This window comes from Sus scrofa, chromosome 2 (assembly GCF_000003025.6).
Source record: "Sus scrofa isolate TJ Tabasco breed Duroc chromosome 2, Sscrofa11.1, whole genome shotgun sequence".
NCBI classification, from domain to species: Eukaryota; Metazoa; Chordata; class Mammalia; order Artiodactyla; family Suidae; genus Sus; species Sus scrofa.
In genome coordinates this window covers 125,887,788-125,900,333 of record NC_010444.4, presented here as the reverse complement: position 1 = coordinate 125,900,333, position 12,546 = coordinate 125,887,788, and the positions used below count along the sequence as shown (strand labels likewise).

The following is a 12,546-nucleotide window of genomic DNA, read 5'->3' as shown; positions in this document are numbered from 1 at the left end:
CTTACTGAGGGTGTGGACAATATCTTATTTACCAGGGACACTAGGTAATTACTGAACTGAGTAAAATGAATTATCTTGTGTAGCCTATAATTTTAGTAGCAATGATAATAGATAATGACAGTAGTTAATATGTACATAGCACAAATCTTCTCAGAAAATCCCTTAACTATCAGTCTAGCAAAGTAATCATGATATATTTAAAAGAATAAGCCCTTCTAATACAGTAACAACACGAATGCTGGTTGATGCCTTAGCTTTTTGTATAAAGAACAATGGATTTGGAGCCAGAAGCTCTGGATTTGAGTCCTGTTATGATATCGATTAACTTGGTATTTCTGGACAAATAAATCATTGCCTATCTCTGGGGCTCAGTTCCTTTATCTCGAAAACAAAGATAACCATATGAGATAATGTATGTGAAGTCAACTTGCAAGCTGTGAAGTGATGTTAAATGATCCGGTCTCTTTAACACATTTCCATGTGTGTACCACAGGCCCTCCCTCCTCAACTCCATCCCTCTCATGATTTGAAGCTCAGCAGATCAAGGCTTGAGAACTGATGAGGCAGGAAGAGGCGGGCTATGCTGGGACTGGGAAGCAAAGAAAGGACAGTCCAGCCTGTTCCAGCACATTATTCGGCTTCCTTCATCTTTCTTCATCCCAGAGAGGCCATGGCCAAGACCAGACACCGAACCTTAGCTTTGGAAACTACATAGAGCTGCTATGACGTAAGACAATCCTATACATTCTGGCTTACGCCAAAGTTGTCACCCTGCCATGCAAAACAGTTTGAATATGTACAGGATTCATAATAACAGACCGTGATTTCTACATTGGGCTTTGGGGATCTCTGACCACCCCAGAAACTGTTCAGGACTGAAAAGCTTTGGCCCTTCCTCCTGAGAAGTGGAGCCAGCTGGGTGAACAAGCAGACGTTACTCCAATGGTCATAAGCCACAGAAAACGAAAGAACTAAAATCTCAAGCACCTTTTCAAGCTACAGATTTTTTTTTGACAACTAATGTCTCATTAAGTTTCCAAAAGAAACAATTAAGACAGTCATCCAAACAATGATTCTGAAATTCAGGATTTCTCACCCAGCTTTCCAAAATTTGAGCAGGCGTCTCCGTGGTCACACAATAAAATGACAAAAATGTGTACGTGTGAACCTAGTAGTGAAAGCTCACACAGCTGAAGTGAGATTTTTATTTTCTTTCCTTTTTTTTTTTGTCTTTTTGCCATTTCTTGGGCAGCTCCTGTGGCACATGGAGATTCCCAGGCTACCGACTGAATCGGAGCTGTAGCCACCGGCCTACGCCAGAGCCACAGCAACGCAGGATCCGAACTGCATCTGCAACCTACACCACAGCTCACGGCAACGCCGGATCGTTAACCCACTGAGCAAGGGCAGGGACCGAACCGGCAACCTCATGGTTCCTAGTCGGATTCGTTAACCACTGCGCCACGACGGCAACTCCTGAAGTGAGATTTTTAGAAGCACAATATTTTCCTAAAATTGTGACCCCCCCCCCCAATGGTCTGACCATTCAATTCAGGAAGGGGTGTCCTCAGCACATCAAACTATTTTCCTTTCTCTGGGGATGTGGTGTTAACACTCCACCCCTTTATCGCTGACCTCTGCTTGTGCTCGGATCTCCTCCTCTTCCATCCATCAGACTCATGCGCTGCCATCATCCCCTTTTCTCTCCTTCTCTTCAGCCACTTTCTTTTTTTTTCTTTTTTGTCTTTTTACATTTTCCAGGGCCGCTCCTGCAGCATATGGAGATTCCCAGGCTAGGGGTCTAATTAGAGCTGTAGCCACCGGTCTACACCAGAGCCACAGCAACGCGGGATCCAAGCCATGTCTGTGACCTACACCACAGCTCACAGCAACACCGGATCCTTAACCCACTGAGCAAGGCCAGGGATTGAACCCGAAACCTCATGGTTCCTAGTCAGATTCGTTAACCATTGCGCCATGATGGGAACTCCATCTTCAGCTACTTTCTTAATATCAGTTCCCTGCTCTGATCCTATAACATTAAACAAGCACCTTGGGCACCTCAAGACCCACTGCCTCCTCAGTGGGCCATGAGTGGACTTTCCTGCTCCTATGTTCACAGACATCTTCTCTGAAAGGACTGCCTTGGTTCTTGTCTCTGCTTCCTCCCCTCTGCATTCACTCCTCCAGCCACAATGGCATGGCATCTGTGCCATCACCTGTGGGCACTGCTCTTACTATGGCCACTAATGAGTTTTAACTAGAAAATCCAATGGCACTTTTCAAACCTTTTTCTTTCTAGCAACCTATCTCTCAGTACTGACCGTTTCCTTCTTTAAATTCTTTAAATCATCCCTTCTCCTCTTTTTCTGTTTTCCTCTTGAATCTCTGAAAACTCCTTTCCAGTCTCCTTTGTAGAAGCCTCTTTTTCCTCCTACCTCATGGGATGTACAGTTCCTTTGTTTTAAAACATTCTTCCCTTTCCACATTCCATGTTTCACAGTGACCTTATGATTCCCACAGTTTTAACCTCCATCTCGGCATAAGATGTTGGTGATCTACATTTTCAAATATCTATCCCAGTCTTAATGATTGATTGATTGATTTTGCTTTTTAGGGCCGCACCCATGGCATATGGAAGTTACCAGGCTAAGGGTTGAATCTGAGCTCCAGCTGCTGGCCTATGCCATAGCCACAACAACACCAGATCCAAGCTGCATCTGCGACCTACACCACATCTTGCAGCAACACTGGATCCTTAACCTGGTGAGTGGGGCCAGGGCTTGAACCTGCATCCCCATGGATACTAGTCAGAGTCATAACCTGCTGAGCCACAACGGGAACTCCTCCAGTCTGCTTTAAATATATTTCTTTACCCTTTCAGGATCTAAAGAAAATTATTATAAACATTCCCATTTTCAAATGCATTTGGTTTTTGCTCTTGTTCTGTTTTTATCTTATGTTCCAAGAGGTACAAAAAAAAATGAATAATCATCAAAGTCTTTTTTGCTGAAACATGGCTTGTGGTTGGTATCTGGGAAAACTCAGTAATTCATTTTGACCATATTAAGAGTATTCCAGGGCGTTCTCTTATGGCACTGGTTAAGCATCCAGCATTATCACTTCAGTGGCTTGGCTCACTGCTGTGGTGAGGGTTTGAGCCCTGGCCCAGGGATTTCTACATGCCTTAGGTGTGGTCAAAAAAAAAAAAAAAAAAAGACTATACCAGGACCAACTCTATTATAATGCTAATATGTGTAGTGAGCCAAAGACCCACTTGGGTAAAGCTGATAAGAGCACAGTATTGAATGATCTCCCTCTACTGTGAGAAGTAGTCATAGATGGGAAAAGATGTGAGTGAATGAGAATGGCCAGAAGTGACCGAGCAGAACTCAATTTTAATGCAGCAGTTGCACATGTGGATTCTAGAGCTAGACGGCACATGTTATATCCTGGTTTCAAAGTTTTCTAGCTAATTAATCTTAGTGACTTCATCTCTGTATAGCATCAATTTCTTCATCTGTAAACAGGTACTAATGGTATCAATATCAGAATGTGGCTGTGAAGATTATGAGCTAATAATGTGAAACATCAGGACTAGTGTCTGATGCATAGTAATGTATCAATAAATGTTACTATTATTGTCAAAAGTATCAAAAGTGAGCATTTAAAAATGAAGCCAAGGACACTGACAAAGATGTTCAACAGATGGAGCTCCTGCTGTGGTGCAGCAAATTAAGGATCCAGTGCTGCCACATCTGTGTCATAGGTTTTAGATGTGGATCAGATTCCACCCCCGGCCTGGGAACTTCCATGTGCCATGGGTGTGGCTGAAATAAATAAATAAATAAATAAATAAATAAATAAATAAATGAAGCCAAAACAATGGTAAATATTGAGGCAAAAATTACAAATTATAGAAGATTTATAAAAGAAAGTTATCTCGCAGTAGGGCAGAAGGCTGACTATAAACCTTTTTTGACTTCAATGATTGTCTAGTTTTAATTGTGAGCCAATAATCAATCACGACCAAAATATAAAGACTGATTTCAAGAAAGAAGTTTGAGGAGTTCATATCATGGCTCAGGGGAAACAACTCTGACTAGTATCCATGAGGACACAGGTTCGATCCCTGGCCTCGCTCAGTGGGTTAAGGATCCAGCGTTGCCATATGAGCTGTGGTTTAGGTCAGAGATGAAGCTCAGATCTGACATTGCAATTAGACCCCTAGCCTGAGAACCTCCATATGCTGCAGGTGCAGCCCTAAAAAGACAAAAGAAAGAAAAGAAAGCAAAAGTTTGATATTGTAATTAAATGTGACCTACCATTAAGTTAACCTGACATTTTATAATATGTTCAATTGTTAACATACAGTACTGTAAACTCTGTGAGAGCACAGAACAAGTCAGTGTCACTTACCCCAAGCCTAAACCCATGCGTGGTGCACTGTAAATGTTTAATACATGCCTGTTGAATAGACTGATATAAAATCTAGTTGTTCATAAATGGTAAACTGTCTGTATAAATAACCTGCACAGCCAATCTAATTAACGAATGCCATGACTACTTTCAGGGTAGTCATGATGAGAACCTTCAGGGCTACCTTCGGGATAAGAGAGGAGCCATTAAAAAAAAAATCTGGGAGTTCCCATCATGGCGCAGTGGTTAACGAATCTGACTAGGAACCATGGGTTGCGGGTTCGATCCCCGGCCTTGCTCAGTGGGTTAAGGATCCAGTGTTACCATGAGCTGTGTGTCTGTTGCAGATGTGGCTCAGATCCCGAGTTGCTGTGGCTCTGGCATAGGCTGGCAGCTACAGCTCCGATTCAACCCCTAGCCTGGGAACCTCCATATGCCGAGGGAGCGGCCCAAGAAATGGCAGAAAGACAAAAAAAAAAAAAAAAAAAAGAAAAAAGAAAAAAAAATCTGGCAGTTGCTCATTCTGCTTGGAAGTCACTCTATCTAGAAGAAAGATCTCTTCTCAGGTAGAGATGTCAGTCAGGTCCAAGATTCAGGGTCTGGGGACTTGGGTTCTAGACCTGGACTCTAACACTAGTCACGGGACATGAATTTACAATTCATTTTGTCTCGATGAGATTATCCCTAATTTCTTTCCTGGTGGGTATTAAGAAAACAAGGTAACACATACAATGTCAGAACAAGTGTAGGGCTTTGGATAATGGGGAGCTGGGGAAGGGACCAAGGAGAAGTAATTTAGACTTGAATACAAGACATCACAAAAAGTTGAAACATTCTGAACAGGTGACAAAAATAGATCATATTGAGACACATTAAGGAAAGTTTAAATGTAGATAGGAGCACGGCGACTGCTCGAGGGCAGAGCTGACAGACTGGGCTGTGAGGAAGGGATGGAGACAATCAGAAACCATCTAGGAGTTCCCGCCGTGGTGCAATGGAAACCAATCTGACTAGGAACCATGAGGTTGCAGGTTTGATTCCTGGTCTTGCTCAGTGGGTTAAGGATCTGGCGTTGCTGTGAGCTGTGGTGTAGGTCACAGACACAGCTTGGAACCCACATTGCTGTGGCTGTGGTGTAGGCCAGTGGCTACAGCTCCGATTCAACCCCTAGCCTGGGAACCTCTATATGCCGCAGGTGCAGCCCTAACAGAAGACAAAAAAAAAAAAAAAAAAAGAAACCACCAAATGTCTTGGTCACCTTCAAGGAAGCACAGAGGAAAGTACGACAGGGCTTTAGACAATTCCTTGCTAGAGAGGAGAGGCGAGCCAGGTTCTCTGTACCTTGGACATCTTTCTAGTCTTTTCCACACCTAAAACTGGAACAAGAGGTGTATTCTTTACCTGCCCCAACTCAGTGCCTGAGTCCACATGATAAGCTCCACATGTCCTTTCTCAAGGTCTTGGTTCCAATGTAATGAAATCTGGGAAGTGTCAGTGGAATGAGCTGAGCAAAAGATGGTGCACACAAAACAGAGAGGGGGCAGGTATTTTAGTGCAAGCGATGCCCTGTGGAAAAATGTGAAAACTCACTGAAAGTGATTTTATTTGCTGAAAGAATTTATTTTTCTACCAGACAGTGGTTTAAGCATCTTAGGAAAATGAATCCACATAAGGCTGTGCTATTGGGCTGGGTTGCAAGGGCTTGGGTCAAAGGGGGTAAGCAGGTGGAAGGACACTTACGTATCTTGATCTCATTTGATGTGCACCCAAAAAAAGGCTATGCAGTTGCCCCAAAATGTCAACTTTCACCAAAGCTGCAGTCATGGTGACACAGAAAAGCAGCAAAAATTCCTGTGCTGAGGAATAGATCATTGCACTTCATTCTATTTCTGCATGTGTGCATATATGCCTGTGTGTATGTATTTACATGTACATGTATATATTTATATGTACATGTAGGTATGTATATACATATACATGTATTTGTGTCTGTATATAAATATGAGCATGTGTATTTACATATGTACATAGATATACATTTTCTTATCTTCTCCATGAAATCTGGGACCATGGGTAGAGATGGATTATTATCACCTTACAGATGGAAAAGTTGAGAAACAATGAAATTATCTTAGTTAGTTGTATTTTATTTATTTGCACTACACAACAACTCCTTTACTTCCAGGAAGCGGTTTGCAATCGCTTCAGTGACAGCTGGGGATAGTGATGGATGAGGTGACTGGTCCAGGGATAATTCTACTCAACCAAGATGCTCAGAAGAGAGAGAGGGTAATGCGCTCAGACAGATCTGTATCTAAATCCTGACCCTGCCACTTATCTCTTTGTAACCTTGTGAAAAATCATACTATCTCTCTGATTCTCATTTTTTTTTTTCATCTGCCAAATGGGATAAAAATAGGGCCTGCCTTGCAGAGTTGATGCGAGGCTTAAACAAGACTGACGATTTAAAGAGTTCAGTGTGGTATGTGGCACAGCCAACATTTGATGGCTCATAAGTGAAGCTCTTCAGTGGATCTGTGGTTTGGCCTCTGCTTTATTCAGTCCCATGTATGATACTATTTTTGAGAAGAGCAAATTTGGCCTCTCCTAATAAAATAAATACATCACGGCTACTAAGAACCCAATGGTAAAATAATATTCCAGAGCATTTTTCTTTTTTTAAGACAGATCTGGTTCCATAGGAATAAAGACGGAAATCTGTAAACACATTTGCAGTGACAGAAAAGCCCTACTTTGAAAAGCCCCATGTTTATGTGTGTCGTCATCTCTCCCTCACAGATCTTCAGTTATTATACAAGGTTCCACCCTTTCAGATGGCAGCGTTACAAGAATGTATAGTTTAAACTCTGTATTTTGCAAAAGATGAGCATTATTTTTGAGTCTGGGAAACTTCAAAATAATTTGATTGCCTTCTGTGTTTTGTCTCATTAGGTAAAAGCAAAAAAATTCTAGCTGTTTCTTTTAATACCAACATACAGCTTGTGTTTTAATTAAAACAAGAACCAGGCTCAGGACCAGAGGGGAAAATCATGAAACAGAAACCCTGTAATACGTAAAAGGGGTATGGCTGGAGAGTAAGAAGAGGAGTTTTAAACCGGGGCATCTTTTCAGTAAACATTTTTTCAAATGCACTGTGCATTCTTCTTCCCCCTTCCCGCCACTAAACCAGGGAAGAAGCTTAAGGGCTGCCAGAAAAGGAGATTTACAGAATCCTAATGATACAGGCATCTTTATGGGAAACTACATTTCTTGTTATACCAGTGAATTAGCAAGTTGAACACATCTTTGGGTTTTGGGTGTTTTTTTTTCAACGTTAGCATCTGAATTATCTCCATTGAGCCCTTAGGGCAGTTGTAAATTTACTGCTCCTAGGTTACCTAAACAGGCTAAGAACAAGTATTTCAATATTTTAGAGGTTATCTCTACTGCTTTCCCCATGAAGTCATTATACACGAACAATATGGTCCATTGACAGATGAATAGATTAAGAAGATGTGGTACATATACACAATGGAATACTACTCAGCCATAAAAAAGAACAAAATAATGCCATTTGCAGCAACATGGATGGAACTAGAGACTCTCATACTGAGTGAAGTAAGCCAGAAAGAGAAAGACAAATACCACATGATATCACTTATATCTTGAATCTAATATATGGTGCAAGTGAACCTCTCCACAGAAAAGAAAATCATGGACATGGAGTACAGACTTGTGGTTGCCGAAGGGGAGGGAGTGGGAGGGACTGGGAACTTGGGGTTAATAGATGCAAACTGTTGCCTTTGGAATGGATAAGCAATGAGATCCTGCTGTATAGCACTGGGAAGTATACCTAGTCACTTGTGATGGAGCATGATAATGTGAGAAAAAAGAATGTATACATGTATGTGTGACTGGTTCACTTTGCTATATAGTAGAAAATTGACAGAACACTGTAAACCAGCTATAATGGAAAAAAAATTAAAATTATTAAAAAAATAAAAAGAACAGGAGTTCCCGTTGTGGTACAGATTAAATGAAGCCAACTAGAAACCATGAGGGTGCAGGTTCAAAACCTGGCCTCGCTCAGTGGGTTAAGGATCTAGCATTGCTGTGAGCTGTGGTGTAGGTCACAGATGTCGCTCAGACCTGGAGTTTCTGTGGCTGTGGCACAGGCCAGCAGCTATAGCTCCAATTTGACCCTTAGCCTGGTAACCTCCATACTCCGAGGGTGCAGCTCTGAAATAAGACCAAAAAAAAAAAAAAAAAAAAAAAAAAAAAGACATAAAAGTGGATATTCCAGAGACAGTGCTCCTAATTAGCTGGGTGACTCTGGGCAAGTTCTACTACATTTCCACACCTCAGTTTCCTCATCAGTAAAAGATAGTAATATTCCCTTCTTCACAGGATTGTTGTGAGAGTTAAATAAGATAATGACTATCCCCCAGGGGAAGTGCTCAATAAGTGTTAATCATTATCATTATTGGAACAATTCTATGCAATTTCACGCTCTTCCCTCCTGATTTCAGTCTAAATGTAGGTTAAAGATCCAAACAATAGGAATATATTTCGAGGGGAAAGTTTAAGTGCAGTTACACAATTACACATGGAGATATTTATGTTTCAGAGTGGTCAGGTTATAGAAGCTCAACTATTGCATAATCCTGTGTCCTAATTTGCTAGACAGCTTCAGTTATTGCTTAACATGTTTTATTATCTTTCAAGTAGAGATTCCTAATTCATCAAAATTATGGGCTACTGCCAGATGATTCCTCTATAAATACAACTGCTCTATTGTATTTTTTTTTTTTTTTTAAGTCTTGACATGATGCCTGGTCTTTTCCCTGGAGTTCTTTCTTCACCATTGGTCATATAAATATTATGGTAGTATTCATTGAAATAATAACAAAAGCTACCAGTTTTAAGAGCAACTTACTTGTGCCAAGATAAGTGTTTCCCAGATATTATTCTTTCACTCAATCCTCAAAACAACTTTAAAAATCAGGTGAGTATCTCAGAAAGGGGAAGTTACTGTGCTCCCTCCAGCAAAGGTCAGAACGAGGCCGGAGCCCAGACTGGTGCCTTTAAAGCCTGCATTCTTAAAACGTAACTTCATTGTATAGACTCAGAGAGCTACCCCAAACTGATAATCATAACATGTGTCCCTTTCTTGAAACACCTTCCTCCCTACCCCTACTCCCACATCATCATTCACTTGCCTCGCTTTTCCCTACTCAGCTCAAAACACGTGGAGGGGAATGGTTATGAAAGAACCATGCTCTGATCCACATTTAAGTCAAACATCATGATTTTAAAAGGGAGAGAGGAGAAGAGAGGTACCCTCACTTCCTACTGGTCTTTATGAAGACTAATAAAAACTGTGTGAAAGCGTAAATAGGGAAAGGCTGAATTCACAAAGAGGGAAAGGTATGAAGATTCATCCATGGCTGCATAAAATAGGTGATAACATTGAATGCATCCCAGTAAGGCAATTCTTGCAGAGTACTTTTTTTTTTTTGCTTTTTAGGGCTGCGCCCATAGCATATCGAAGTTCCCAATCTAGGGGTCTAATCAGGGCTACAGCTGCCGGCCCACGCCACAGCCACAGCCACAGCCACGCCAGTTCTGAGCCACGTCGGCAACCTACACCACAGCTCACGGCAACATTGGATCCTTAACCCACTGTGCGAGGTCAGGGATGAACTCACAACCTCATGGTTCCTAGTCAGATTTGTTTCCGCTATGCCACAATGGGAACTCCCAAAGCTCATGTTTTTGAGACAACTGCCAGTGGCGAGCAAAATACGGAGAAATCCACGGAAAGTCAAGTCAGAAATCATGCCCTTGGTGTTCCTGGGAAGAAAAGTTCTATCACTAGTTTAGAAAAAACAACCTTCTCAACACATACCCTGAGAGTCAACCCACTTAAGCTAGAGTGTGAGAGGCCACCATGTTTGCTGGCTGGCCTCTGGCAAAATAGACCACGTGGCCCAGGGGAAGTCACATGCAGCTCTAAGCAAGGTACCGGTAGACGATCCACTCGTAGCAGCCAGGAGTTAAGCTGGAGGCAGCAGGAAGTTTGCAGTTATTGTGGGAACCAAGAAGTTCATCAGCCCACAGATTAAGTAGGGCCTCAGTGGTCAGCCCGTCCCCTCCTTATCAATGCACGACTCTTCCTCAGTATTTCCAACCTGTGTCCATTCTGTGTTTTGACACCTCCCGTGACTGGAAGGATGCCTCTCACTGTTCATAAATTAATAACTTGGTCATCCTTCAGTCCATGTCCTTGTGAATGCTAGAGGATGCAAGCTGTGGCAGAGCCAGTCACATAAAAGCAACTGACATTGATAGGGTTAATTTTGTAAATAGATAAGTTAATGAAAGTGCCTACTATATGCAGACACCTTATCAATTTATTCAGTGAATAATTTTGACAACAATAAAGCAGATTAGGAAGGGGAGGTCCAGTAGGGGTAAATGCCTTTCTCACCCAAGCTCATGCAAAATTAAGTAGGATTCACTTCCTGGGCCATGGGGCCCTAAAACCACACTTTGCCACAACAGGATTTTTGCTGTCAATTTCTACACATAGTTAGAAGAGTCTAGGTGTATAGCAACTACAGCAAAGAAAGGAGCCCAGATAGATGAAGGCAGAACGCCCTGAAAGCATTATTTGCAAGTAGCAATACTTACAGAGATGTCATCGCTGAAGTCAATTTCATCCAAATCAAGGTATTCAGGGGCTTCCATTATTCTTCTCTGCACATTTTGAGTAAAGGTCAAATACTTATAAAGCCCTGGACAAAATAGGAGCACAAAAGAAAAGCAAAAAGGTTAGCTGTTTTATAATCCCAAATTGTTACTAATATTTAGACAAAACAGGAAAGCTAATTGAGTGCTAGGGCTGAGCTTGAGAACACTTCCTCCCTTCGAACGTCCTCAGGCTGGCTTTTCAGAAGCGGTAAGCATCACTCCCCCAGGCTCCCCTGGCAGCTTCCCCTGAGTGGCCATGGTCCTTGCTTTATGTCATTTGTACCTGTTTGTCTTTGCTAGAGCAGTTAACTCATGTCAGACCCTTCCCTTGAGATCAATATTAAGATTGACTCAGCCCACACCCTGCTTTAAACAGGGGCTTCGCAGATGGGGAGCAAACCTTGAAATCTTAGGACAAGCCCATTCGGGTGTTTTATGTGGGCATATCCTTGGATCCTGGGTATGGAGTAATGAAACATGGATCTCCATATTAACAACATTAAGGACAGGGCAGATACCAACTAGCCAACAGCAATGGATATTTCAGAATTTGTGGTACAACCTCCAGTTCTCGCCTCAAGAAGATCTAAGTACAGATTTAAACCACAGAGTTATTACATTGCCCTCTACTTCTAACAGCTTTGCCTGACGGTGCCAGAGTGACCCAACACAGGCGCCAGAACGTCCTGAGTCAGCACTTGCCTGGGGGCTGCCTGTGGCAGTTCTTTAAATCTGTCAAGGAAGATACATCATCTCCCAGTTCATTTTCCCATCACTTATCATCATCACCACTGGTGGAGGCGCTGGCACCTACAGACGTCAAGAACAGAAATACAAAGCTTCTGGCAGTGCCTTGCTGTGTGGTTATCTTCTACAGAGCAAACTCTCAGATATGGAAAAAAGAGTCCATTTCCCGTAACTGAGCTCTCTTATTATAACAACTGTCTTATGTACACACACTTGAGTAACTGAAATAATTTATTTTCTCCTCTTTCGGATCTCTAACAAAGGGGTACTCTGTCAAAGTGTGAGGAATACATTATGGGGAAGTGAAAATAAATCTAGGCTGACGAAAATGAGTTTATCAGTACAAGATCAAGAGTATAAAAATACTTGGTTTTTAAAAGGAAACTAACACTGAAGGCATCAATTTCTCATTTTGAGGTTTTAAAAAAACCCCACCCAAATAGCCTAATTACAACAAAAGGGGAAAGGTCACCTGCCATTTCACACCTCATATCCATCATTTGCCTCAATTTTCAGTGTTTCCCCTTCCTTCCCTTCCTAAAGGCATGTATCATTTTTACATATTTTTAATTATAGTGGATACAGAGTTGATCCAAGAAAGGATTACTGTGTGCAAATGAGATTATA

General features: G+C 41.8%; 1 protein-coding gene across 2 annotated transcripts in view; it reads right to left on the bottom strand.

Moving 5' to 3' along the window:
• Positions 1 to 11,169, bottom strand: part of SNCAIP (synuclein alpha interacting protein) — a gene marked incomplete at its 3' end in the record, with an annotated part of 67,700 nt that extends 56,531 nt beyond the window's left edge. For both annotated transcript variants that reach the window (NM_001105053.1, NM_001105054.1), the window contains 1 exon segment: positions 11,113 to 11,169. In NM_001105053.1, coding sequence (NP_001098523.1) covers positions 11,113 to 11,169 — 57 coding nt within the window.